Source organism: Raphanus sativus, chromosome 6 (assembly GCF_000801105.2).
Source record: "Raphanus sativus cultivar WK10039 chromosome 6, ASM80110v3, whole genome shotgun sequence".
Lineage (NCBI taxonomy): Eukaryota > Viridiplantae > Streptophyta > Magnoliopsida > Brassicales > Brassicaceae > Raphanus > Raphanus sativus.
Window position 1 is genome coordinate 749,130 of NC_079516.1, and position 26,500 is coordinate 775,629.

At 36.3% G+C, this 26,500-nt stretch overlaps 4 protein-coding genes and 1 pseudogene across 6 annotated transcripts; 3 read left to right on the forward strand and 2 right to left on the reverse strand.

Moving 5' to 3' along the window:
• Positions 1 to 373: 373 nt before the first annotated feature.
• LOC130495884 (cyclin-dependent protein kinase inhibitor SMR1-like) lies at positions 374 to 1,051 on the reverse strand. The gene has a single exon (XM_056987461.1). It carries the CDS (start codon positions 1,021 to 1,023, stop codon positions 499 to 501), a length of 525 nt encoding a protein of 174 aa, XP_056843441.1. The 5' UTR covers positions 1,024 to 1,051; the 3' UTR covers positions 374 to 498.
• Positions 1,052 to 7,861: 6,810 nt separating this feature from the next.
• On the forward strand, positions 7,862 to 10,468 carry LOC130495921 (probable U3 small nucleolar RNA-associated protein 7). Of its 2 annotated transcripts, none has more exons than XM_056987537.1 (9): positions 7,862 to 8,038; positions 8,103 to 8,186; positions 8,276 to 8,341; positions 8,418 to 8,507; positions 8,601 to 8,733; positions 8,808 to 8,926; positions 9,022 to 9,089; positions 9,157 to 9,205; positions 9,288 to 10,468. In XM_056987537.1, the coding sequence occupies exons 2-9, from the start codon at positions 8,127 to 8,129 to the stop codon at positions 10,302 to 10,304; spliced, it is 1,602 nt and encodes a 533-aa protein (XP_056843517.1). In that variant the 5' UTR covers positions 7,862 to 8,038; positions 8,103 to 8,126; the 3' UTR covers positions 10,305 to 10,468. The 2 variants fall into 2 exon arrangements, with proteins under 2 accessions (XP_056843517.1, XP_056843516.1); XM_056987536.1 differs by having other exon boundaries at positions 7,863 to 8,038; positions 8,112 to 8,186.
• Positions 10,469 to 11,328: 860 nt separating this feature from the next.
• Positions 11,329 to 14,306, forward strand: LOC108811643 (3-phosphoinositide-dependent protein kinase 2). Its single transcript, XM_018583727.2, has 11 exons — positions 11,329 to 11,714; positions 11,808 to 11,988; positions 12,195 to 12,247; positions 12,338 to 12,439; positions 12,549 to 12,657; positions 12,751 to 12,829; positions 12,935 to 13,100; positions 13,184 to 13,318; positions 13,401 to 13,564; positions 13,635 to 13,857; positions 13,944 to 14,306. Exons 1-11 carry the CDS (start codon positions 11,553 to 11,555, stop codon positions 14,025 to 14,027), a joined length of 1,458 nt encoding a protein of 485 aa, XP_018439229.1. The 5' UTR covers positions 11,329 to 11,552; the 3' UTR covers positions 14,028 to 14,306.
• Positions 14,307 to 14,404: 98 nt separating this feature from the next.
• Positions 14,405 to 19,932, reverse strand: LOC108807446 (phosphatidylinositol-3-phosphatase myotubularin-1). Of its 2 annotated transcripts, none has more exons than XM_018579737.2 (19): positions 19,692 to 19,932; positions 19,428 to 19,505; positions 19,205 to 19,279; positions 19,004 to 19,075; positions 18,829 to 18,898; positions 18,567 to 18,616; positions 18,194 to 18,483; positions 18,018 to 18,091; positions 17,866 to 17,929; positions 17,682 to 17,747; positions 17,293 to 17,392; positions 17,093 to 17,206; positions 16,759 to 16,928; positions 16,511 to 16,595; positions 15,987 to 16,205; positions 15,821 to 15,880; positions 15,671 to 15,735; positions 15,292 to 15,571; positions 14,405 to 15,218 (listed from the first exon to the last, which is right to left on the reverse strand). In XM_018579737.2, exons 1-19 carry the CDS (start codon positions 19,806 to 19,808, stop codon positions 14,721 to 14,723), a joined length of 2,547 nt encoding a protein of 848 aa, XP_018435239.1. In that variant the 5' UTR covers positions 19,809 to 19,932; the 3' UTR covers positions 14,405 to 14,720. The 2 variants fall into 2 exon arrangements, with proteins under 2 accessions (XP_018435239.1, XP_018435238.1); XM_018579736.2 differs by having other exon boundaries at positions 19,428 to 19,511; positions 19,692 to 19,931.
• Positions 19,807 to 26,250, forward strand: LOC108807564 (assimilatory sulfite reductase (ferredoxin), chloroplastic-like; annotated as a pseudogene).
• The last annotated feature ends 250 nt before the right edge of the window (positions 26,251 to 26,500 follow it).

Consider the following 26,500-nt stretch of genomic DNA (forward strand, 5'->3'; position numbering starts at 1 on the left):
CATATTTAAACGAGCATGTTACCACCAACTTCGTTAAAACAAAAAAATGTTACCACCAACTATAGCTCATGAAGCAATGCTATCACTAATAAGATTTAATGTGCCTGCAGGCTGCAGATGTTTTGGTTCAGAATAGTTGGTTATAAACTCATTTGTTATCAGTTGCAGAGATCGAAGTATTTACTGGTTTGAAGTTTGAACATATTGCTAATTTACTATTTTCACCCATGACGCTGGATGATAATAAGTCGATCCTGTCTGTAATAATAAATGGTATAAATATCCCAATTATTATCAGAAAACTAGACAATTGGAATTAAATATTATTTATTACGGAATTTACAACAACGACCCCCTCCATGCGAAATTAATATGCGGCTGCAGAAATTTTTTCATCAATTTTATAATAAATAAAACTTATAATAATCTTTTAATTTATATATGAGTTTACAATATTTCCAGTAAAACTGTAAAAATGTAAATTCTTGAACTAAAAGCTCATCTTCGCGCACAAGAAGGATAGCTTCTCCTTCGTTTCGCTGTGGTCGACGTGTCACTATAAACGGATGTGAAGAAACGGTCAATCTCTTCCCTATTCATGATAACCTCACAAGTCGACTCCAAGAGCTTCCTCTTACACGATCTGATCATCAGAGCCGCCGTAGCCGCCGGTTTTGACGGCTGTGAACGAGGTTTCCGTGGAGGGGGAGGTGGAGAATCTAGGACGGGAGGAATCTTGTGTTCTTGAGATGTGGGTGTGCTGCAGCTAAAGCCTTCTTCGTCGTCATCGTCCTCGTTGTTGTTTCTTGAGGTTTTGGTTGGGATCTTGATGGTTGCTGGGAAGTTGAATTTGGACAGATCTTGTAATGGCTCGAGATCCATATCTGAATATGCGTGTTTTGTGGATGTAGAAAACTTGCTGGAGAAGTGAGGTTGAGAGGGGGTTGTTATATGTGTTTGTGTCTTTACACACACACACATATATATACACAAACACACACACATAAAGTTAGAATGTCGCATTTAGAAACGAGAGTTACCTTTTGACATGATTGAGAAAAAAAATATTTTTTTTTCAGCAAGAAAAAAAATTAAAATGAAGATAGCAATGTAAATATATATAGGAAGGAGAATGGACGTAAGTTTATGAATTTTGAGTTTCAAAAACTTTTTTAGTGAAATTAGTAAAATAAAGAATTACTAAGAAAGGGATGATAAGTTCACTAGTATAGTTATTGTGTGTATATACAACTAGAGCACACGTGGTTCACCATTTTGATAGGGTTTACCTAGTTTTCTGAATACTTATTTTTTATATCAATGAGTTTTTAATGTAATAATATTGTATTTGGAAAATAGCGAGGCATCTTTAGAAAGTTTATAAAACGTTCTCTAGTCTCTATGGTACAAAACATGGGGTAAACTTGAATTCTCCCCTGATTTTATCAATAAAATGCAGCTGAATTAATGATTGTCATGGTAAAGTAGTCTTAAGAAAACGTTTAATTTCGAAAAAAATGATTTACTAAAATATATTTTCTAAAGTGTGGTGGTAATATGTAAAACCGGTCGAAAATTGTTTTTTTTTTTTTTTAAAGCAGTAAAATAAACGTCGGACAAGAATATAAGGAAAAGAGTGCAAGAGTCCAACCAGAAGTGGTAGATAAACATTGGTCACACTTTTAATTTAAGAAAACTCTTAATTTAAACGACCATAGTTCACGCTGTAGACATTAGCAATCATGTGAAAGAAACAGTATCTAATGTTACGGTGTGTTTTATTTATTTATCTTTTTAGGATGATTCAGGAATATAAATCCCACCGTCACAGAAAGATAGCATCCCCATGCATAAATCTATATGGAAATAACTGAGAATTTAGTTTACAAAAAAAATAACTGAGAATATATGGGCAGAGACAGTTGAGACGTTACATTTCAGGTTTTGTTTTGTTCAGCGTTAAATTATCAATCAATAATATTTTTTCTCTAAATATTATGAAATATTTTATAAATGAAAGCTACAATCTTAGTGTATGACTATAACTTTTGGTGTAATGTAAATGTTTTGAATAATAACAATATAAAGCCTTAAAATTCTGGGAAGACTAAAGTTTTCGTAAATAAACAAAAGATAAATTAAACAGTACTTTAGACAATTAAACTGTAAGTTTGGAAGCGCAGTAAAGACCTGAATGAATTAAAGGGCCACAACAAGTGAAACAAACGCAAATGGTGTTCTTGTACCATCGGTCTCCTATCTAAAGACGTGTGGGTTATGGTCTCAGCAATCACATTAAAGCCTGTGTATATACAAAAACTATAAACCATCAAAATAATAGTAATACCATTAATAGGCAAAGTAAAGTACATACAGAGTAAATATAAATTCAGATCAACGTCTTATCAAAGATCTCTAACATAAAGTTTGGTTATAAATACATGTGTCTCGTACCTACTACAACCTAAAGAACATGGCATGTGTTTAGATTTTAACACTAGTCGACGCATCATTATATTTTATGTAAGGAACTGATTGGAATCAGATTTGTGTTTTTTTCCATCTATCTTATTAAAACAGAAACATTCTGTTGGACCTAACATTTATTTTGTAAGTTTTTAAATTAAATACACCTTTATACTTTTTTATACTACTATCAATGTTTCAAACAATACAATAATTAATTTTAGTTATTTTATATCTATCATTTTCTCTTTAAAATTTTGTAGAAACGTCATAATTTCATAAATTGCAAAATAATGAATTTTAAATTTGGATTATAAGATTACAAATTATGAAAAATACAATTTAAATCAAATTAGATTACATATCGGTCATCCATCAGTTCAATCGATTAGTCTCGGGTTTTAGTGATTTTTTTGATATGAATTTTTTAAAAACTTAAATTGAATTATCAGATCTCCGGATTGACTGGTATAATCACAATCGGGTTGAATTTAAAAACACTGATTTAAATGCAAAAAATATTTTAAATACACACTCTTTAAAAATTACCAAAATATTTGGTAAGTTATTAGTGAATTTTTTCATCGTAAAAATATTCCGCGCTTCTAAAAGCGCGGGTCAAGATCTAGTAATTAATTAAATGTGGCACAATGTGAGAAGTTGTATAATCTTTATGTGACATTATGATCTCAAGATATACGATGGACCACCAACGTTTTACACGCCGGCTTAATATTATACAAAATATACCATGCCATATATAATAGTTATTAGGCTGTAGTTTGCTACTAGCTAGCTTGTTGTGTACTCTTTCTTATGTTCGTAGATAGTTATGATTCAATTCCTATTAGTGGTTGCATTTTGGTCTATATATAAGATATAGTAATGAAACTATAGTCATATGGTTTGGTAAGATTTAGCTTTAGTTTATTATACTTTGCTACGTCGAATTTTTGTCATCATTGTGCTATATATGCGTATTTGAAGTTAGATTTGATCACTCTGAACATGTATACACTAGCTGCGCTGCGTGATGTACACAATGTATTGATATAAATTGCAAATGCAGTGTAATTATACTGCAAAGTATGACATATTTTTGGACATGCCACGTAACTAGTGCATGTGGTGATGAAATAGAGTAGATCTGTGGAAGTGAGTCAGTCAGAATATCCACATAAAAAAAGTACAGAAGTGGAAAAATCTATATGATCACTCGCAGTAGATCTCGATCTCTTGCCTTTGCGTTATTTATTTATGTTTTTTTTTCAACCTTCGCTCTCTTTTTATTTTCATTTTTTTGGGGGGGGGGGGGGGGGGGGGGGGGGGGGGGGTTATTCTTAACTTTTTGGTGGGGTGGTCTATCGCCATTGACACGTTTTCTAGTTTGATTTAGGTACAAAGGGAGGTTTGCACAGAAATATATGTAAATGGAATCAGGATAAGATGTTATCTATGAGGCTACGAAACCATACAATCACAATCAAACCATCTGTAGCATTTGGAATCCACCAACTCAATTATACTCGAGGTTGAAGTTTTGGTGGTCCAGCTAACAACTACAGTTGTTTGTTTTGGCCAAACCGAGCCGTCTAAAAATGAACCGGGATATAAAACAACTGATTTGGAAGTCTGTAAAGTCCTGAAATTTTAAATTGCATAGAAAAAAACACTAAATCTACAATGAAATCATAGTTTAATAGACAGCAGATCTTGTTTTAACTGGTTTCAACATATACATTTCCTATAATGGACAAGTTCATGAACCAAAAGAGGACATAAAATCAGATTAAAGTCCTAGATCTATAGTACTTCGGTTGATCGATTAAAGGTTCTACACTATCAGACAAATATTATAAGATATTCATAATGTTATCACCTTGAGTTGGAGAAAATATTCATAGTATTTTAAAGGTACGAAACAGTATGGCCCTACATTACTGGGTGATAGCAAAAGAGTATATAGCGTAGGAGGAAGAATCACTATTACAGGTGGATTACAAAGAATACAAACCTAATTGATAAGAATTAGTTTTTTTTGGCAAACAATCCATAATAGTCGATCAAATCACAACATCGGATTCAAAAATGTTTTTTTTCTTTCCCGAATGCATTTAAAACTTTTAATTATAATGTTATACAGAAAATGTGTATACCAACAAAGAAGAAGACACATGTGTCATCATACAAAATTTAAAGTGTTAAGTAAACCTTAGATCCGAATGAAAGTAATTAAGTTAAAAATGGTTTCCAAATTTGTAACAAGTTTTGATAGATATACAATTTTGTGGTGTGGAATATTTAGACTAAAGAACTAGGTTCCTAGTAAAATCGAACCCGCCATATTTTTAACTTATACAAATGGGAGTATATGACTCATTTATGACAGCAACCATCATTTACTATAATTGTTACCCGGATCGACGACCGACATTGTAAGGCACATGATACTGTGTCAATAACATGAACTGCGGGTGGATACCGGATGGTAACGTAGTAGCGACAATAACACAATCTACTATGACATAATAGAAGTTCAAGTATGCAGAATAAACAAGTAACTACTGTTTTTTTTGGCCTTGATTACTAGATTACATTTGGGAAAACTTTTTTTTTTTTTTTTTGTAAACCATTTGGAAAAACTTTGATCCCGTAAGAACTATGTTTAGGATGACCATAGTATTTTCTTTTCACGGAATGAGTATTTCTGAATATTATTTTACTAAATTTAACTAGTTTATATCAGAAAACAAGTGATTCGATAATGTGATTAGGCCTAATTGTGGTGCATGTGTATCTGATGATGTATATAGAGCTAAAGCTAATAATCTACACGCTGACCAGAACTAACTGATTTACAAACTTTTGTTGTAAAGTGTAATGATATAGTATTATAGTTACATATATATTTGAATAATATTTTTAGTATTACTTGCATTTACGTATTGATATGAATAAAAATAATATAAATAACTAGCATTAATTTACCACCGTTGTAGCATTTTATATGCTGTAGTTTACAATGTAGACAAAGAAAGCAAGTGAAACGTAACGTGCATGGCCTCCAAATCATGAATTATTCCTGTATTCTTTTTGTTATCTATCTTATTAAATCAGAAACATTACAACTTCTTCTAGGTGGATTTTAAAGGTGGACCTCATATATTTAAATTAAATGTCTTATTTCTTATATATAATACGTACCATAGTCTAACTTTGCATTAATATATTTCCTTAAATACAATTCCTCTGTTTGTCCATATTCCATATATGGTTCACATTTATTACATGTCGATTTAAATAAAATAGATTTATTTGTACGAATAAAGAATGCTAAAAAATATGAATCGTACTAGAATTACCATATACAATCATTTTAAATTGATCATTATACTTTCATTGGCCATATTGATTTTATTTGTACGGATAACATTAATTAGATAATTCATAGACACATACATAAAGATATGACTATTCTTTAACTACGTTGGGCCTAATCTACTTTCTAAAACAAATAACACATAGCTTTATATATTGTATAGAATATAGTAATATTGTATAGTATATACATATACAATAATACTAAAAACAAACCAAATTGAAATATAATATATATCGACAAAATACTTTGAACCATTACACACAAAATATATTTGACCTCAGAGATAAAATTTACTTTGAAATTATATAATAATTATTTTTAAAAATTAAAACTTCGTAATGTACAAAAAACATAAGTTTTATATCAAATTTTGTGTTACAATAAAAAGACACAACTCGCGCTTGCAAAGTGTTATTTTTACAAACGAAAGACAGTTTTGATATTGTTCTTTAAACACAAAATTGAATTATACAAACTCGATACTACATAAAACTAAACAATATAGAATACATTTTAAAAATAAAATCCGTGCGGGTGCGCATGGCCTTTTACGAAAAATCGTAGATATGTTTATATAATATATAAATATATTATGATACACATATTTTCTTATAAATAATACTCCAATATAAATTTTGTATGATAAATGTTGAAAATACAAAATATATAGCACTATATATTTTAAATAATATATAAAAACACATTGCTATATTGTTTAGTTTAAACACATTGCTTATTTAAACACATTAGTACACATTATTATTTATCAAAATGTTATATTAATACATATTGCAATCATTTATAACATTTAGTACAAATAAAGATTAAAAAAAAATTGACTCCCGCTCGGTCGAGCGGGTCATGATCTAGTTTATTCTTATACTAATATACTTAGTACTATTTCACAATAGCAAATATACAAATATCATAAAATTCCAAAGACTATAGCAAACGACACCAAAAGTAAAGATAAGGAGATGGCTCTCCCTTTGGATGCTTAGGGAACATATTCAATTGTCTCCCTATCATAGAGACGAAGGGATGTATAATTGTATCGAATACAACTTAAAAATGATATGTATGATCAGGGGCGGATCTAGCATACAAAATAATATGGGGCACAAAATATTTTCAACCAAAAATGCATGGGGCAATGAAGACTAAACCATTTAAATTTCTAAGTTTTCCAGTAAATCTAATGAAAATTAAAAATTCTGTATGTGGCACTTGCCCCACCTAGTTGTAAGCTAGGTCCGCCCCTGTGTATGATCAACTCTATTAATTATGTAACGAAGGAAAGTTATGGCAAGAGGTTGTTTTATGACACTTACATTTTATATCATTGCTAGACGAGGCCGCCCGAGTCCTAACCAGACCAGCACACCAGCAGCCAACCACATGCGGGCCATAGATTTATTTATTATTATCAAAAATAGATTTGGTACTTTCTTAATCTATTTAGAGGAACCTTTTAACCGATTATGTTAGATTTTGAGGAAAATTAGGAAACGATTTATATTTGGATATAAATTCATTATATTTATAAAAAAATGTTGATAGTACTATATAAAATGTAATCAAATCATTATAAGCAAAGACTAATCCTGAAAATTACAGAACTGGAATCCAATGTTTTCTGCGCTAGTTAACAAAAAGAAATACAAATAATAATAACAAACAAAATATGTCCAATAGCTCCAAGAACAGGATGGTCCGTTACGGATCACTTTCAAGAAATGGGTCAAAACATTAATTCTAAGCTATTAAAATATTTTGATAAAAAAAAGCTATTAAAATATTCGGTTTTGGTAAACAACTTCCATACACAAATATATTATAAACAAAAAAAATATAATTTTCTTTTGCTAAAAACAAATATGAAAGTTGTTTTGTAATATAACAACAGGCTTTTTTCATGTCAGGCCCAATTGCGAGCAAAGGCCCACTCAAAGGATCTCCCTTTTTCAATTTTATTTTTTTAAAACCCTAAAAATTACAAAACCCTCAAAACCTAGTCAGCAAAAAAGGATCGATGTCGGAGCTCTCAGTGTCTCACCTCGCCCATTAACAAAAAAAATTCTGCCAAACCCTAATTCACGCCGTCTCCCTTAAATATCAAAGCTTCAACCGTCGTGTGTTGTTCTTCTTCCTCCGTGCCGCCTTCTCTAATCTCAAGCTCGCGTTTCTCAGGTGAATTTAATTTTTAAAGTTTCTACCTTTCGTTGTCTCAATCTCTTAGCTGATTCAGGATTAGGTTATTTAGGTAATAAGGAACAAGATGGAGGTTGATTTAGAGGATAACAATCTCATGGAGAACGTCCTGCCTCCTGATGAGCAGGTAAACTACCTTTAGAGTCTCAAAAAACACTTTCTTTGTTTGTGGGCTTTCAGTAAAGCTGAGAACTTTGGTTTCAAATTTGCACGCAGGAGATCGATGTTGAGTTGGAGGCTAAAGAAAAGAAATATCTTAGAGGAGAAGGTGCTAACTTAGAGGTAATGATTGTTGTGGCTTTTGGGTTTTTGGGGGAAATGCAGAAAGTTGAGTGCTTTTCTTTCATGTTCTTGGCAGTCATTGAAAGATAAGAAACTAAAGACACAGCTTGCTTCACGAGAAAAGTTGTATGGAAAATCTGCAAAAGCTGCTGCTAAAATTGAGAAGGTGATCACTTTGATTCCTCTGTCCTTGATAATTTAGTTGGTTTCGAATATTAATTATTGTCTTGTTATCTGGTTTTGTGTTCTTATTATGTAGTGGCTCTTACCGGCTTCGGCAGGGTACTTGGAGACTGATGGGTTAGAGAAGACATGGAGGATCAAGCAGACGGATATCGCCAAAGAAGTGGATATATTAAGCTCAAGAAACCAATATGACATAGTGCTCCCAGGTTAAAAAAATGCTCATTAGCTTCTTCTCTTTGTTATTATGTGTGTGTGCCTCTGATCTACTTTACATATGTAGATTTTGGTCCTTACAAACTTGATTTCACTGCAAGTGGACGGCATATGCTAGCTGGTGGTCGCAAAGGCCACCTTGCTCTTGTAGACATGTTGAATATGAACTTGATCAGAGAGATACATGTCAGTTTTTTTTTTCTTCTTTTTTTTTTAAATTTCATAATAACACTATGATGATTTAGTTCTTTGACAGAAGTTGTTGATGTTTATCTGTGCAGGTAAGAGAAACAGTACGTGATGTTGCATTCCTACACAATGACCAATTCTTTGCAGCTGCCCAAAAGAAGTATGTGTTTACTCATTGTGTCTTTATACCTCCTCGTGTCTTTGACTCATTGATTTTTTTTTGACAGGTATGCTTATATATATGGGAGAGATGGAACTGAGCTCCATTGTTTGAAGGTAAAAGCTTTATTTATTTTCTTTTATTTTTTGTTGGATCAAAGAAAGAAACATATGCCTTAGTGTTCTTGTTTAACTTCAGGAACGTGGTCCAGTGGCTAGACTCAGGTTCCTAAAGAACCATTTCCTCCTAGCATCAGTGAACAAAATCGGACAGCTACACTACCAAGACGTTACCTACGGTGACATGGTGGCTAGCATCAGAACGGGTAAAGGCAGAACAGACGTGATGGAAGTGAATCCTCACAACGGTGTGGTCGCTCTGGGACATTCCGGTGGAACCGTCACGATGTGGAAACCCACCAGCCAAGCACCTCTAGTCCAAATGCAGTGCCACCCCGGCCCGGTCTCCTCCGTGGCGTTTCATCCCAACGGACATTTAATGGCCACGTCCGGTAAAGAGCGGAAAGTCAAGATCTGGGACCTGCGCAAGTTCGAGGAGGTTCAGACAATCCACGGTTTCCACGCCAAGACGCTGAGTTTCAGCCAGAAAGGTTTGCTAGCTGCAGGGACTGGATCGTTTGTTCAGGTGTTGGGAGACTCGAGTGGTAACTATAGTAGATACATGAGCCACTCGATGGTGAAAGGCTACCAGGTGGAGAAGGTTATGTTCAGACCGTACGAGGATGTTCTCGGGATCGGTCACTCGATGGGATGGTCTAGCGTCCTCATCCCAGGGTCTGGAGAGCCTAACTTCGATTCTTGGGTGGCTAATCCGTTCGAGACGTCGAAGCAGAGGCGTGAGAAGGAAGTTCACTTGCTTCTTGATAAGCTTCCTCCTGAGACGATCATGCTTGATCCTTCGAAGATCGGTGCGATGAGGCCGTCGAGGAGGAAGGAGAAGCCGACGAGAGGGGAGATTGAGGCTGAGAAAGAGGTGGCGATCGAGGCGGCCAAGGGGGTTGAGATGAAGAAGAAGACGAAAGGGAGGAATAAACCGAGTAAGAGGACTAAGAAGAAGAAGGAGATGGTGGAGAATGCGAAGAAGACTTTCCCGGGGGAGGAGCAGGGGAATGTTGCGGGGAAGAAGAGAAGGATCGGTGATGTTGATGCGGCTGAGTTGCCTGCGAGTTTGAAAAGGTTTGCTCGAAAGAACTGAATGTGATGATGTGGACACACAGACAAGGTGGGATGAGTTTGTTGTGATGTCTGAAGATTTTGTTTCCTGTTTTTTTTTGTCCTAACAATTGTTTCTATGAACTTTGAATTTTGACGATTTATCCTACCAAAAAAAAAAAAACTGATTTCAAGTTACATTGATCATGCAAAATCCAAATTCCATTGTGCATATGCAAATATCAGAGAAATAGCCAAGCAGCAACCAAGCGACTAAACAGATTATTTGGAACTGCATTCCTTTATTATGTGTTTATAATAGATCTAAATTTTTCGATTTAATTGTAAAAAGTATTTTGATAAAATATAAAAACTAAATGTACAAAAAGAAAAACCAGACAAACTTGTGAATGTACACTTAATATTATTATATGATTTAAATTAAAAAATTGAATTAGATCAATTTGAACTGATTTAAAATGGGTTAAACCGATTTGAGTAATTTAAATCAGATTTTAAAAATAATTCTCCTTCCATATCATTTTAAGTGATGTTTTAAGAAAATATTTTTATTTCATTTTAATTGATGTTTTTAAGTTTCTATGCAAAAAATAAATGTAATTTCATATTTTTTATCATTTGTATTCTGCAGTATGGTTTTTCATTAGTTGGATTAATTGTAATTACTATTATTTTTAGGTAAACGAGAAATATTGGATAAAAATTTGTATTTACTTAATTTGTATTTATTTTGGTACAGAGAAAATATTGTTTTGGTTATGATTGATTTGCGTCTAGGTGAACGCATATACACCATATATATCAATTTCTAGAACATTCTAAAATTTTAAGCAGCTTCATAAGAAGAGCCAGAAGAAGCAAAGATGTTTTAGCTGTTTGTAGGTTTGTTGACTGGTTCATTTACAGCAGTTAGAATCAGTCAATCAGAGCACCCATACATAATTAGTTACATGTTTCGTTAGCCCAATGATGATTCCATTGGTCCAGGCCCTAAACAACATGTTACCTTGTTCTAATGTAATAAAAATAGAAATAATCATTTTCTTCCTTAGAAAATAAAAAAAAAAAAAAAATTTGAAAGTGTCACATTCGTCTTCTCCGATCCGATTCTTCTTCATCTCCTCGCGTTCATCGAATTCTCCTAATCTCCACCTTCGAAATTGGAACTCAGATTCTCACCTGAGAGCTTCAAGATCATCATTACAGATCCAATGAGTGGTCTCATCGACATGTAGAAGAAGAAGAAGAAGAAGAAGAAAGTAGTAGTTTGATGACAATGGAGAAGGAATTCGATTCAAAGCTCACCCTACAAGGCAACGACGGAGCGAGCATATCAAGAAGCAAAAGCTTCGCATTCAAAGCTCCTCAGGAGAATTTCAACATCCAGGATTTCGAGCTCGACAAGATCTATGGCGTTGGCTCTTACTCTAAGGTTTCCATCTTTACTCATCAATCTGTTTACTTTATTACCTCAAAACCAATCCTTTTACATTATAGAGTTTGAACGAAAATACACACACAACAGGTTGTTAGGGCGAAGAAGAAAGAGAACGGAGCAGTGTACGCGATGAAGATCATGGACAAGAAGTTTATCACCAAGGAGAATAAAACTGCTTATGTTAAGCTCGAGAGGATTGTTCTTGATCAGCTCGATCATCCTGGCATTATCAAACTCTTCTTTACCTTTCAAGATTCATTCTCACTATGTAACCGCTACTTTCTTTTCTCTCTATTGAGTATTATAGACTGTTAATGAAATGATTGAAATTAATTAACTAATATACGAAGGTTAGAGCCAATTCGCTTATCACCGATTAGTTTTAAGTTGGAAGACCACGATAAACCCGTATTTAACATAGACTCCCTGTGCTTGATGAACATTAATTGATCTTTGGTCCTTTGGCTTTTGTAGACATGGCGCTTGAATCTTGTGAAGGTGGGGAGCTTTTTGACCAAATCACCAGAGTAAGATTACTACTGTATATTTCAGAATCTGTGAGATTGGTTTATGTTGTTGAAATGTAAGTGTTGTGTTATGTGTTCTTCTCTGGGCAGAAAGGTCGTTTATCAGAGGATGAAGCTCGATTCTACAGTGCACAAGTTGTGGATGCTCTTGAGTATATACATAATATGGGTCTCATTCATCGAGATATCAAGGTAGAGCTCTCTTCTCTTCTTTGATTATTATAGCATTTGACTCAACAAAAAAAAAAGGGACATTATTATTTGCTAACTTTTGAGTTTTTTTTTTTTTTGAAATGAGTAGCCGGAGAATCTGTTGCTGACTTCAGATGGACACATTAAGATTGCTGATTTTGGTAGTGTTAAGCCTATGCAAGACAGCCAGATCACTCTTCTTCCCAATGCTGCTTCCGGTAAATTAAAAAAAAAAAATGAAGTTCCATTGTCCTCCACTTTGGTAGCTTTTGTAAGATTTGTATGTAAAACTGGTGTGTGGACTTATGCAGATGATAAGGCTTGCACTTTTGTTGGCACGGCTGCTTATGTTCCTCCTGAAGTTCTCAACTCCTCTCCAGCAACTTTCGGGTTAGATTCTTTGTGTTAGAACAAACATCTTGTGGATTAGTACAAAGCCCTCTTAATTCAAAAAAAAAAAAATTGTTTGGTGTTTATGGAACATATACAAAACAGAAACGATCTCTGGGCACTTGGCTGCACTCTGTACCAAATGCTTTCAGGAACTTCTCCATTCAAGGATGCAAGTGAATGGCTGATATTCCAAAGGATCATAGCTAGAGATATAAAGTTCCCTAATCATTTCTCAGAAGCTGCAAGAGACCTCATCGACCGATTACTTGTAAGATATGCTCACTTTGACTTGGTCTTTGCTCGTTAGGAAACAGAGGTTTTGAGCTCTGGTACTCTCTCTCTCTCTCTCAGGATACAGATCCTAGTAGAAGACCAGGAGCTGGATCAGAAGGTTATGCTTCTCTCAAGAGACATCCTTTCTTCAAAGGTGTTGACTGGAAGAACGTAAGATCACAAACACCTCCAAAACTAGCTCCAGACCCTTCGGTAATACACCTCCTTCTCTCGAGAGACATTCTTTCTTCAAAGGAGTCTTGTCCTTCTCTTGATCCTGTTATAACTTGTGCAGTCTCAATCAGCATCTCCAGAGAGAGACGGTTCTCCGTGGAACCCAACACATGTTGGAGATGCTTCAGTCACGCAGAACGATGGACACGGTGGCGTCTCTTCAACTACTGAATCCTCTGGTTCCATAACCAGGCTTGCCTCTATAGACTCTTTTGATTCGAGATGGTGAAACACACTACTACTAGGCTTTTAACTCTCTGTGATCCAGAATCCTAACGTTGGCTTTTGTAATCAGGCAACAGTTCCTTGAACCTGGAGAATCGGTTCTAATGATATCAGCAGTGAAGAAGCTACAGAAGATCACAAGCAAGAAGGTGCAGCTAATACTCACCAACAAGCCGAGACTGATCTATGTCGATCCATCAAAGCTTGTTGTGAAAGGGAATATCATATGGTCTGATAACTCCAACGACCTCAATGTTCAAATCTCGAGTCCTTCTCATTTCAAGATTTGCACAGTAACACACCGTCTTTTTCTTCATTTTTTTTTGCTTTTGCTATTTTCTAGGCGATGAAACTTGACTGTTTGATTCTTTGTTTGCAGCCGAAGAAGGTTTTATTGTTTGAAGACTCGAAACAACGAGCTTTGCAGTGGAAAAAGGCAATTGAAACTCTTCAAAACCGTTGAGACTCGTAGGCTGATGCATGATATGGTGTCAATTGATTCCCATTTTTCTTGCTTTGTCCTTTGTTTTTTCTTTTGTTAACTTAATTGATAACAATCAATATATCTCGTTGTATGCACAGAGAAGAGTCTTCTCTGCATTCAAGGGGTTTCTTGAGCCATAAGTTTGTGTTCAAATTAAGTTTTGAAGTAGTTTCTCTTCTTCTCTTTCTTTTCAGAGAAATATTGACATAATCTTGTTGACTGTTATTTTGGTTATAACTTATAAGCCATCTTGTCTGATATTGTAGAAATTGCCAGAAATTGCATGAACATAATCAAATCTATAACTAAAGAGGAATAAATCGTTTATTTTATTTTATTTTTGCTAAGAATAATCGCTTATATCAAACTGTATGTACATCACTTTCTCAACCTTATTAATTTTAACCAAAAAGAATCATAGATCTAAAGCAAATAGTGGTTAAGTAAAATAAAACAATAAACACCTGAGAGATGTATACATTCTCCTCCTTTTAGCTATACTCGAGAGTAAAAGATCAGAGACACTCCCTTGCTCCAAAAACTCTCTGTGTCAGTTTATACGGTTATGCTCCCGCCTTTTTTTCTTTTGACGGTTGATGATGATGATGCTTCTGTTCCTCCATTGCCTTTTATTCTGTTAAAAGTTACAGCTTCATCGAGTTCTTGAACCCTTCATTCAGATTTGAAATAGCTTTCTTGGATGGAAAGCCGATCAAACGCATCAAAGTTAGTTTTTAACCCAACAAACTGACTTCCGAGATGAGCACATCCTGCTTCAGGCCATCTACACACTCCTTCCCTTGTCCGCAGTGGACACAACGCTTCACAAACTCTTCCCACCTGGTTCTCAGCTCTGTTTTCTTCAGACATTACCGAGATTGATACAGAGACATCTGAGTTGTTACCCTGTCTGTCTCGCCTCCTAGGAGTATTATTATTGTTATTATTATTATTATTCTCCAGAGGGTCGTCTTCGATATCAGATGTGGTGAAGTTAATCTTGCAGCCGAGTGACTGTACTGCTCTGGTTAAAGCTCTGTATTCCTTAGTGGCTCGTTTTGCTGATTCTCTAGCGGACCAACTCATACGCCTCTCTCTTAGCAACTCTGCGCTTAGTGACTCCATTGCAAAAGAGATCTCATCCACTCTTCTTTCTGTTGCTTCTTTATCCTGTTTCAACACACATTTGAATGTGTTAGACTTAATCTATCAGAAAGGAATCAGATGAGTTTAATTAACTGACCTTCTGCATTTCGGAATACTTCACCCTCATGGCTCTACATTGGACCTCGATATCTGCAGCTTTAGCTTCCTCCGGACATGCCCACCGTAGATGGAACTGAGGCCAAAGTGTTGGAGCTAGAGATGCTGCGGGAGGTAATAACGGGCCATCGTATTTCAAAGGGTCGTAGAATGGGTTACAATGGACATGAGAAGTTGCAGCAACTGAACGAAGATCAGTCAAGTACGCCCATATGCATCCACATGCTTCAGCAATCCCACATTGTTGCCTCTCTTTTTCACTGAAATGTTACATTATCTCACTTATTAGTCAAAACATATAATACCATTTAATTGGTTTCAAAATCACTTATGTTTGGATTTTCAAAAGGAAGATGTACCTGTTGCATAGGAAGTTCCCAAAACGACATGAAAGCAAGCAATCCATAAAATCTACAAGAAAAGTCTGCGATACCAAATTGTAAAGTCCAGTGAGTACTATTAGTTACTAGAAGAAGTTGAACATGAAGTTGTTAGCCTTTTATACATACCGGAGAAAACTCAAAAGCACAAGGATACATCCGCATTAGCTGTGAAACGCTATCAACCCACTGCAACACACATAGTTGTGAACAGTGTATTAGCCAACATATCAAAATAGAGATGTAAAAACCCAAAAAAGATTACTATAGTTGTATAGAATAGCTGCTCACTCACCTGTGTAAATATAGGAGAATAATTGTTTTGTGCATGGGAAGAGCTTGCAGATTGTGAGGCTGCTGACTGTGTGGACTGACGCACTGGAGATGAAGGGTAGCTTCCAGCAGAAGAAGACTGCCTTGGTAAGTCAAAGTTACCAGATCCTGATATGTTAGGCATTCCTACACGATCTGAAAACGGGTGACCAAACGCAAGCCAATCTTTTTCGACAAGAGCCTGAAATGAGGGAAATGGAAAAAAATTACATAAGACGAGGGAAACATATGAACAGTAAGGTAACATCTTCATTGTGTGCACAACGAAACATGAATGATTACTAAGAATAATATCGATATGCTACTCCTAGTCTACAGGTATAATCCATTAACAAACACTCTAGTAGCCAAAGTTACATAGCTAAAATATATTTTAGGAGAAATCAAAGGAAGCTTCAACTATAACCTGAACTAGATAAAGGCTTTAGCATAATCAGCCACACATACGAAAACAAGAACCAGGAAACACCAATGTACAAGGAATACCTGAAACCCAGCAAATGTTCTGTAGTATGGATCAAGCATTAAGCATGCAAGAGAAACAAGCTGAGTTGTTCTGTCCCATCCATCACTGCGCAATGAGATACACTATAAGAGTCATTAAATAACAAACAAATACTGACAGCTGTAATAATAGAATCTTCCGCTTCAAATAGATGCATCTTAATCTTGTCACAAAGATAGAAACTGGTATCCGAGTAAATAGTTGGGTGGTGATGTAACTTATAGCTAACCTGCAGTGCACAAGAACCGATGCCGACTCCACTGCAACACGTGCAGCAATCCATGCGGCACCAGCTAAGACGTTTTGGATGTGTATCAACCAACCACTGTCTCCAAGTAAAGACACGGAAGCAGACATACTACTGAGGTTACCTCCTCCCCAAGTCCAACCAGTATGTCTCTGCAGATCCCACACACATATCGTAATGGTTAGCAACATGAGTAAGAAACAAAAGTATAACAAATCATACTGTATCCTCTAAAGGAACATGGATGTGACAGAGGAAAAGTTTAATATATATACTAACTTTGATTACAGAAAGTTCCTGTATATTCAGTACTCACCAAGAACGATGATCTCCCATCAGATGATGTTGCGCCGTGCATGTCTAAATAATCTCTAAGTCGGGAATAGCTCTCCCTCATAGCATGTATATTGTCTATACCAAAGAAAACAATCTCAAGAAAGAAACAACGTCATTAATATCAAGCAATTCCAGAAAATCAAGATGTTGAGCATCAAACCAAGAAGATCATTTACTAACTGGAGATTGAAAATAATTTGAAGATGATTCTGAGCCGCCTCCCATTGCTCCATTTGCTAATGCATTTTTCCTAGGTCTCGCATCCGCAATATAAAGCTTCCTGCGAAGTGAAATAACAGGATGAGATAAGCATATCAACCGTATGGAATGAGTTCAGTACATCCTTATGAATGGGAAACCACTGTCAACGATATTGGATATTCAACAGCAAAAAAAGTATATTCATTGCGACCAAAGAGACCTTTTGATGAATTCAAAAGATAACCTCATATAGTGTTAATTTCCCGTTGTTAAATGCATTTTGATTCATAACTTTGACTATTCATAACGACACATAAATGCATGAAAGTGTAAGAGCCAACCAGATCAAGGGGACGTCAGAAGCTCACCTTCGTTCTCCCTTATTAGCACCAAGCTGAGTGCAGAATGCAGCAACAAGTTTTTCATCATAATTACTGTTGAGACAAGTGAAACAAATCAAACTTCAAATCGCTTCAAGAACTTCGAAATCCACCAAATTATAATTAAAATATTATCCAAATGTTTCCTCAAGAAGTTGGAAGTCTGATATACCTCCTCATATTCATCATAAGACCCACTAAAGGTTGTGATGAACGTGCAATTACAGCTCCACTTCCTGCAACCGAGACCAAAAGCAGCATGTCAGTGTGGAAGCAATACCACCAAAACTAAAATGTAAGCAGCCACAATATCTGCATTTCTACCTGGCTGACACCAAGTGATCACAGGTAACCGACATTTTGCCCGGAAAGAACACGCCTGGAGCAGCTCTTCATCGCTATCAACAACAAAGATTCTTAGATACTTTAATCAATACTCACTAGAAAGATGGTGAAAATGATTTTTTTGGTAAGTTTGTAAAAGACTCATATGTCCTTACCTTATAGATTTTGGAACCATAAAAGCGAATGGGTAAGTCTGACACAGGTTGTAATTGGAGTTCAGGTCACTTATCCGCCACAGCTCATTTTCCAGTGTGAACGATCCATCTTCAATCATATCCATGGATGCACGTATTGAACTTCTTCCAAGAAGTCGGAAATATTCGTTAAGCAATCTTTCCTTTGGGTTTGCGTTACCAAACTTGGAAAGCCCACATGCAAAAGTGTAAAGATCCCATACTCTCTCCGGCTTGGTACACCTCAGTAATGCATCAAACACAGAACGCCTCTGCAACAGGTATGATCTTAAGGTCATACAGATTTCAAGGAGAAATGAGTGTGTTAGAATAAGAACGAGTGAGAGTTTTTCACCTGTTTGGTTTTAGGACGAAAGCCATAAACAATGATCCTCATGTCTTTGCCTGCAAAATGCAAGTGACCACAGCATATAATGTCAGCATCATTGTGAAATGTCTACTGTCCAGGATAGTATTGAGACGTCAAGAATCAGGAGAGAAAGAAAAAAACGAAACACAGTAAGATCTCCTATTGAATTTGACTACAAAAATCAGACAATCAAAGCCTATCTCAAAATCAACTCCTGTATATAATAAGTAAAAATCTGGAAACATACCAGTGACCTGTAAAAGACGTCTAGGTGGATTCTTGTCGGACTGACGGTTGTTTGATTGAACTTTCAGGACCTAAAAGTACATACAAAATGTAGCATTAAACCTCAGAGCTGAGCTTAGTTAAGTGTTATTAAATGACATATCTTCTGTCCCCAACAGGTATAGCAAGCAACAGACCATTTTGTTAAACTTCTCAATAGTTGCCAACGGGATTGTTCCAAGTGGAATGACCTTCCTAGTACCTTCACTCTTCACAAAACAAAACCAAAAAAAATATCAATCACAAGTGCTTGAGAATACATTAGCCTGAAAAGCTAAATGTTATACGCATTTGACACAATGTAATAAACAGAGGAAAGACAGAGATGATGATCATACCAAAAACAGAATACGGAAGTTTGTCACCAACAAGGTCCCTGCCTCATCGGTGTTTATAAGTACAACTCCATAACCCTGTAAATCAAACAAAATGTTCAAACTCAGACAAAAAAAACAAAACTTCATCTCCATGCTATCATGATCATCATCATGGACCAATGTTGGATTTCAATATCCAGATAAGGTAGCAATGCCACCAATTCAATCAGACATATATATATACCTCAACGATGACCCGTTCGGATTCGAGCAAGCAACTCAAATTCGCGAAAGATGTTGAACTTGAACCTGAAGCTGTCTGCTGCGACTAAATCAAAATCCAGAATAGAAAATAAAATTTAGAATTTGAGCAATTAATTCCCAAATTATGAACTTTTTTTTTTTGAATCGCCACGTAATTCACGTGTTTGTCTGTTGAATTGTGGGTGGAAAGGGGAAAAAAAAAGCTTATTGAAACCCTAGAGAATGGGTGGGGATTGAATATTACATCGAGTTTGTTCCATTCGAGGGTGTCCCAACTACCGCTACCTCCTTCAATCCTCTCTGAATCTGAATAGTAACGCAGCGGCCTTTGTCTCCCCGACGGTGGTCTCGGCGACGTCATGAATAACGAACGAGACGGTGCTTCACCTTCCCGATCAACGACGGAGTTTGTCAATTGTTGTCACGCTGGCTTTGATTTGATTCTCTCCCGCAACAACAATAATACGACACAGTTTGGTACAGCCTTTGTCTGTTTGTTAGTGTTATTTACTATTTGTAATTAGGAAAAAAAAAACAAAAGTCCAAGGCATATAAATCTGAGGTCAAATCACAAAATTAACTTTAGTTAATATTTCTTTATTTAGTCTTAAAGAAATTACTCTGTGTCGGAATTTAAATTTGGAGAAAAAAATCAAGAAAGAATTAAGTATGTCATTGTTAAATTTACTGATTTGTGTATGTTTCTGTGATGAGTAAACATCTTATTATATAAAGTTAAATTTTGGACGGTTCAAGAAATAAAAGTGTAAAATAAAATGTGGACGGTTGAACTTATCTCTAGTTGTCACGGTCTTAACAACAAACTACGAAGCTATTTACAGGTGTTTTATCAAGAATTTGAATTGTATTACTATTAACTATATAAATCTTATAAAATTATACGTCTCACTTGGATAACCCAAAGTCGAATTAAAAGTCCAAAACTAATCTTTCATTTGTTGAATTGTTAGAGTAAGAAAACAACGACATATATTCTGCAAAAAAAAAAGAAAAAGTAAACTGAGACTAAGGGCCTGACTGGTGTAACCGCAGCGGTTGCGGTTGCGGGAGTTTGCGGGTGCGGGTGGTTGCGATTTTAAGCGTTTTCTAGAGATTTGTACGACTGGTACAACTGTTAGAAATTATTGCGTTTGCAGGACTCTTATGACTGGTAAACTACCAAACGAAACATCTGTTAAATAATAATTTAACAATATTTACATTTTATGTAATTATAAAAATATTAAAAATCATAATAATATGGTAAATATAAAATTTATATTTATAAAATCATATTATTCAATTTTAAAAATTTATAGAAAATATTTTAGTTTTGAATTTTCATAATATAAATTGAAATATAATATGAATACATTTTACAATTTCTATTATTTCAATTGAAAATTTTTATTGGATATTTTTAGTATTATTTTTATTTATTCTGTTTTTAAAGAAAAAAAATTTACCCTCCCGCAACCGCCCGCAACCGCAAACGCTAGCTGGAACCAGCTTTTGATTTTAAGAGGTTCGGAGCGGTTTGAAGCGATTTGTAGCGTTTTCTGTGATTGTTTCGAAACGCCAACAACCGCTATGAACCGCAAAAACTGCGTTTGCGGGTGATAGCGGGAAAACCAGTCAGCACCCAAGACATCCAGAATTTGTTTTTTGGTGAAAGTAAAGAGGCGCTAAAACTTAAACGTAAGTGTCTGGTTGTTGGCTGGTTTGTAATCTCAAGCGTCGCCAGAGAGGCTAACGAGCAAACGCTGTCAACTTGAAAAACAAGCCATGCATGGTTGCTGACTTGCTTCCATGTACTTAATTTTTTTTTTTTTGCTAAAAATTCGATTTCCATGTACTTAGTTATGAACTTATGGTTGGATAATCTTTTTTTTTTGTGCGGCTGATTGGATAATCTATTCGTTCATTTCTTGGTGCACAGTTGAACACAAAAATCATTAAGATATTTACACTTACAAACTCTTATGGCCAAAAAATAAGTGGTGCATAGAGTTCTTTGGATTTACTTAGTTAAAACATTTGATATAGTCGTCTAGATCGCCTTGAATTTGGGTGTTTCTCTTACCAATTTTTTTTCCTTCCATATGAACACACGTAACACTAACACCAAAGAACACATGTACAAAACAATTCAAATGCAGTCTAAATTTTGTAAGTACAAAAATTATTCAGTAAGAATACATCAATGGAACATTTTTATTTAACCTCACGTCAGCATCAAAGTTTCAGTTATACCATGTAACTTATTGTGTCCCAAATTTTATTCATGCATTATGCTTTCCAAGTTGTACATATACCATTTACTTACTCCATATACAACCGACCGTATGTTAAAGATCTTGTCGTATATATCATACATTGTTTACTCTTAAAAAACTGGTGTGTTTCTTAATTTCCACAATCTCAAAGGAATCAAAGTTGTTGGTGAGGATATTCTCTGTTATATTGTCCACCGCAATATCAAACTGTCTTTCTGGGTAGTGGCACTTGAAAAGGATGTGCATAATGCAACTATATCCTGTGTTTCTCCAGAGCTTGTGAAACACCAACATCTTTACAATGTTTGCTATGTAAAAATCATATTCATTCTTCAACAAATAAAATATTCCATAAAATCAGGACACCATTATTTTGAGGGATAAAGTCTACTTTAATGCTAATGGTGGGGTCAGTCTACTAGACAATGATGTTCATTTTGCATAACCATCCACACACAATATTTAACATTATTCAACAAATAGTGTTTGTGACACATCATACATCTAGTTAGCTTACTAAGAGCAACATTAACCCTGGCTTTTAAGCCAGGGTTTTTGAAAAAAAATTATAAAATATCCCTCTCACCTCTTAACTCTCCCCTCTCACCTCTTAAGTAAGAGTCAAACACCCACAATGTTGGGCTTTCCCTCTTTAATAATAAAACTAGATGGCAAAAAAAAAACTAGATGACAATGATGTTCATTTTTTTTCCAAAAAAAAAAACTACAGTACAAATTATAGCATCTGCCCACCACTGAGCGTATTTAGCCCTTCGAGCTCGCGAGCAGCCAACTGGTGTGAGAGTCGCTGTACACAGCTTTTCCCACACATGTGTATATTGGATTCAGTCGATCAAAAGAAAAAAGTGTATATTGGATTCAGCAACTAACCAATCCACGTCAGCCACGTACGTATGTACTCAGAAGATTACTGCATATATTCTGAAGAATAACCGAATTTACTTTCCATCAATTTTGTATTCTGTACCATAAACCAGTCAGGGTTCTACTCTTTTATCCGAAACTATTCTCACGCGCCTTCTAGCCTCGAACATACGACACGCTCCTCAGTCTCCTCATCTTCGACTTTTCGTATTAGCACGCGCTCTCTTGGTTAGCCATCTCTGGTGTTAATGTCTCGTGCCACGCACATGACTTTTGACCATGGTCTCTAACTTTTTTGTCTTTGCTTTTCATATTTAAAACATTTAATCAACGCATGCCATTATTATTTGCTCTACTTTCTTATATGAACCACTATCAAACCAAACCTTCGTCAGTGTCTCTCTCGATCTGAATCCATGACGACGTTGTTTCGATCCCTGAGAAGAGTAACTTCATCAGGTACCCTCTCAACGAGGAGCTTCTAACAGAAGCACCAAACGTCAACGAACCCGCCGTGCAGCTCATCAAGTTCCACGGAAGCTACCAACAGTGCCAGCTCTAAGGGGTGGCAAACATGGCAAATGCCATAGGTCCATCTGACAATTAACTAAATTTAGTGATAAAAATAGTCTATATTTCTTATAATAAGGGTCTAAAATATTTTGGTTAACCAATTATAATACAGGAGAAAAATTTATCCATGGGTTCAATATACTTTTAAGCCAGCACTGGCTACCAACAGTACAACAGAGAGGAACGCAGGTGGAGGAAGATCATAATCCTTCATGCTCCGTACCAAGAACCCGAGCGGCAAAGTCCCTAACCAACTTTACCTAACAATGGACAACCTAGCCGACGAGTTTGGCATCGGCACGCTTCGTTTGACCACTAGGCAAACCTTTCAGCTTCACGGCGTTCTGAACCGCGATCTCAAGACCGTGATGAGCTCCATTATCAAAAACATGGGGAGCACGCTCGGTGCTTGCGGTGATCTGAACAGAAACGTCTGCGCTTTATGCGAGGAGAGACTATATATCTCTTCGCGCAGGAAACAGCTGTTAACGTGGCGGCGCTTCTCAGTCCTCACTCGGGGTTTTACTGTGACATGTGGGTTGATGGTGAGCAGTTTATGACGGCTGAGCCGCCTGAGGTTGTCGAGGCTAGGAATGATAACTCTCATGGGACTAACTTCGTCGACTTTCCTGAGCCTATCTATGGCACTCAGTTCTTGCCGAGGAAGTTTAAGATCGCTGTGACTGTGCCTAGGGATAACTCTGTTGATCTTCTCACCAATGACATTGGTCTTGTTGTTGTTTCTGATGAAAATGGGGAGCCTCAGGGCTTCGACATATCTGTAAGTCTCTGCATTTGCTTTAGCATCTTCAATTTCATTCTCCCGAACATTTGCTACATTTATTTTTTGTTCCAAAATGATAAATTTTGTAGGATTTTAGGGTACTTTTGGTAGTTAATATTTGTAAGTTTTAAACATTAATTGAGATATTTGAATTGGTTAAATAATATTGGTTGGTAGTTTTTGTTTTGAGAAAATATTGGTTGATAGTTATTGGAAAATGTATAGTTAAGTAAACAGTAAATTTAATTTTGAACACTCATTACATTCTTAGTATGCTTGAAGTGATCACTTTGCTAATGGTACAATCTTATTTTTAAGCTGTAAAAACATGGTTATAGGAATTTCCTTTTTCTCATTTACTTTTACAATGTTCAACAGAATCTATAACAACAAAATTCTACACTTAGAACCCATCAATCATCCGCATAGTCTAAATTTACTCCTTACATGTTTTATATAGATAACACTGTGAAATAGTAGATGTAAAAGATGTTATGCATAAATAAGAATGAGCATAAATGTACAACTAGATTTAGAATAGTCAGCAGTTGACCATAATTTCTCTAAATATCTTCTTACAATTTTTTTATGAGACGATATTCTTAAAATTATTATTGATGTAAACCCTCCTAGCAACATGCTGGAAGCTAAACATGGGACTTGTTTTTGAGAACAGTGCCCGTGACCGTGTTAACCACCTCGAATGATCTAGCAGAAACGATCATAAATCTCAGCGTGAATAAGTTAATCCTAGAACAAGCGGCCAGGTAGACCGATCAGCTAAAAATCCTTCTGATAATGCTTCAAAAAAGATTATTTTGATCACTGGATTTGGACTGAATACGTGGAAGGACCTAGCCATCATTGTTTTGATCCATCCGAAAATTCTGAAAACCTTATAGAAAGAAAGACATTGATCACGATCAGATCAGCGTTGAGATAGTGGAAGGACCGATAGAAGGGGATAACGATGAGATTCTGTTACTCAAGAGCTCTAAGTACAGAAAACGCGAAACGATGAGATTCTGTTACTCAAAAAAATCAGTGGCAAGTCAAATGGTTGACTAAAGGTGAATGGCCAATTTGGTCTTAGTCCCCAACAACAAAAAGAGAGCCTTTCACATTGTCTAATATGACCATTGATCATTTAGTTAGTGTCAACTACTACTAGTACTAAGCATGATTATTATTTTTCAGCAAAGTGGAGATTACATCCGTTCGAAAGTGTTCTTGATCCTATATTTCAACATCAGGATTTTCTAAGCACACTCAAGAATGAACATGACTAGTGTGGCTTCGAAGTTAGACAAAAGTAACAGAGGCTATAAACAAATTAGGATTGTTTAATAACTTATATCTACAAAAAGAAGAAAAAAAACTAAGAACCAAAAGCCAAAAAAAAAATTTTACGTTCTCTTTTGACGGGCGTGCCACCCACGCGCCCTATCATATTCTCTCGCGAACCCTTATTCTTGAGCCGCCGCCGACGTCTTCCAATCGCCTCTCCGACGCCTCTCGGCGTTGTGAGAGGGCCATCAATCGCTCCCGTAAGTCCATCTCCTTCCCTGTCATGGGTCAGGTCAGTGAATCGGCGCTCTGTTTCTGGTCTTGGTTGGTACGCTCCGCCGCTTCGGTTGGCGGACTCACCGCGCTGAGAGAGCTCAGATGCTGGTCTTCTAGCGACTGTCCGGTATCTTCGAAGCCTCTCCTCGCCGGATCTTGCGCCGCCCCTCACGACCACCGCAAAACCCTAACGGTTAGGATTTAAATGTCGCTGAGAAATTGGTCTCATCTGTCAAGGGTTACTCGGGATGTGCTTCACCACGAGCTTGTGGTCTCGGGACTGCAGACTCAGGGTTAGTGACGGCCTGTTCGTCTCTCCATGGGTAAAGCTTAGGTGCTTGCCATTGAGTGTAGCTTTAATTAGCTCCTCGCCCCTCCTTTGTGTCAGATTTGGCGCTGCTTGTTGGTCTGGGTTGTTTGTAGGTTCAGCTGATTTTGGTAGTGGAGGTGGAGGCTCTTCGTTTACTTGGTGTTCGGGGGTTCGCTTTGCTCCTAGAGGAGGTAGTAAGGCTCGGGAGTGGTGATGCTGCCCCTTCTCTTCACCGGCTTAGAGGACGAGCGCGGTTGAGTAAGTTGAGCGCTATTAAGCTCTTGTGGTTAGTGTTGTCCTGCCTTTCGTCAGATCTTGGCTTAGACCGTGTCCCAGCTCGGACCTTGAGGGCAGTCCTTGAGCGGGCTTGTGTTTGCTCTTGAGAAATGTCAAATTGTTCAGGCAGCATTGATGAATCAGCTTCTAGTGAAGTGTTGCGCTTTCTCGATCCCTAGTCTTCGGTCCTCTCCTTTTAATCTTCTCTCGGCTCGACTTCTCACTCGGACTTCTCAAGATTGTATCATTACTTTGGTCCTGTTCGCTCATGCTGAACGGATTAAGTATGATTGTCTTTTGTTTCCATGTTTTTTCTCTTTTTTTGCCATGGAAACAAATCTTAGGTTTTCTTGTTGTTAATCTCATCTTGTAAAACCTCAATTTTC

Excerpts from the sequence above, each read along its gene's own strand:
- LOC130495884 (XM_056987461.1), bottom strand. The coding sequence starts at position 1,023 with ATGCGACATTCTAACTTTATGTGTGTGTGTTTGTGTATATATATGTGT.
- LOC130495921 (XM_056987537.1), top strand. The coding sequence starts at position 8,127 with ATGGAGGTTGATTTAGAGGATAACAATCTCATGGAGAACGTCCTGCCT. Across the intron at positions 8,342-8,417 it reads GAGAAGGTGCTAACTTAGAG|TCATTGAAAGATAAGAAACT; the intron begins GTAATGATTGTT and ends TGTTCTTGGCAG. Across the intron at positions 8,508-8,600 it reads CTGCTGCTAAAATTGAGAAG|TGGCTCTTACCGGCTTCGGC; the intron begins GTGATCACTTTG and ends CTTATTATGTAG.
- LOC108811643 (XM_018583727.2), top strand. The coding sequence starts at position 11,553 with ATGACAATGGAGAAGGAATTCGATTCAAAGCTCACCCTACAAGGCAAC. Across the intron at positions 11,715-11,807 it reads GCGTTGGCTCTTACTCTAAG|GTTGTTAGGGCGAAGAAGAA; the intron begins GTTTCCATCTTT and ends CACACACAACAG. Across the intron at positions 13,319-13,400 it reads AACTAGCTCCAGACCCTTCG|TCTCAATCAGCATCTCCAGA; the intron begins GTAATACACCTC and ends TAACTTGTGCAG.
- LOC108807446 (XM_018579736.2), bottom strand. The coding sequence starts at position 19,808 with ATGACGTCGCCGAGACCACCGTCGGGGAGACAAAGGCCGCTGCGTTAC. Across the intron at positions 18,617-18,828 it reads ACGTCTTTTACAGGTCACTG|GCAAAGACATGAGGATCATT; the intron begins GTATGTTTCCAG and ends TGCATTTTGCAG. Across the intron at positions 17,207-17,292 it reads CAAATTATTTTCAATCTCCA|ATTGTTTTCTTTGGTATAGA; the intron begins GTTAGTAAATGA and ends TTCTTTCTTGAG.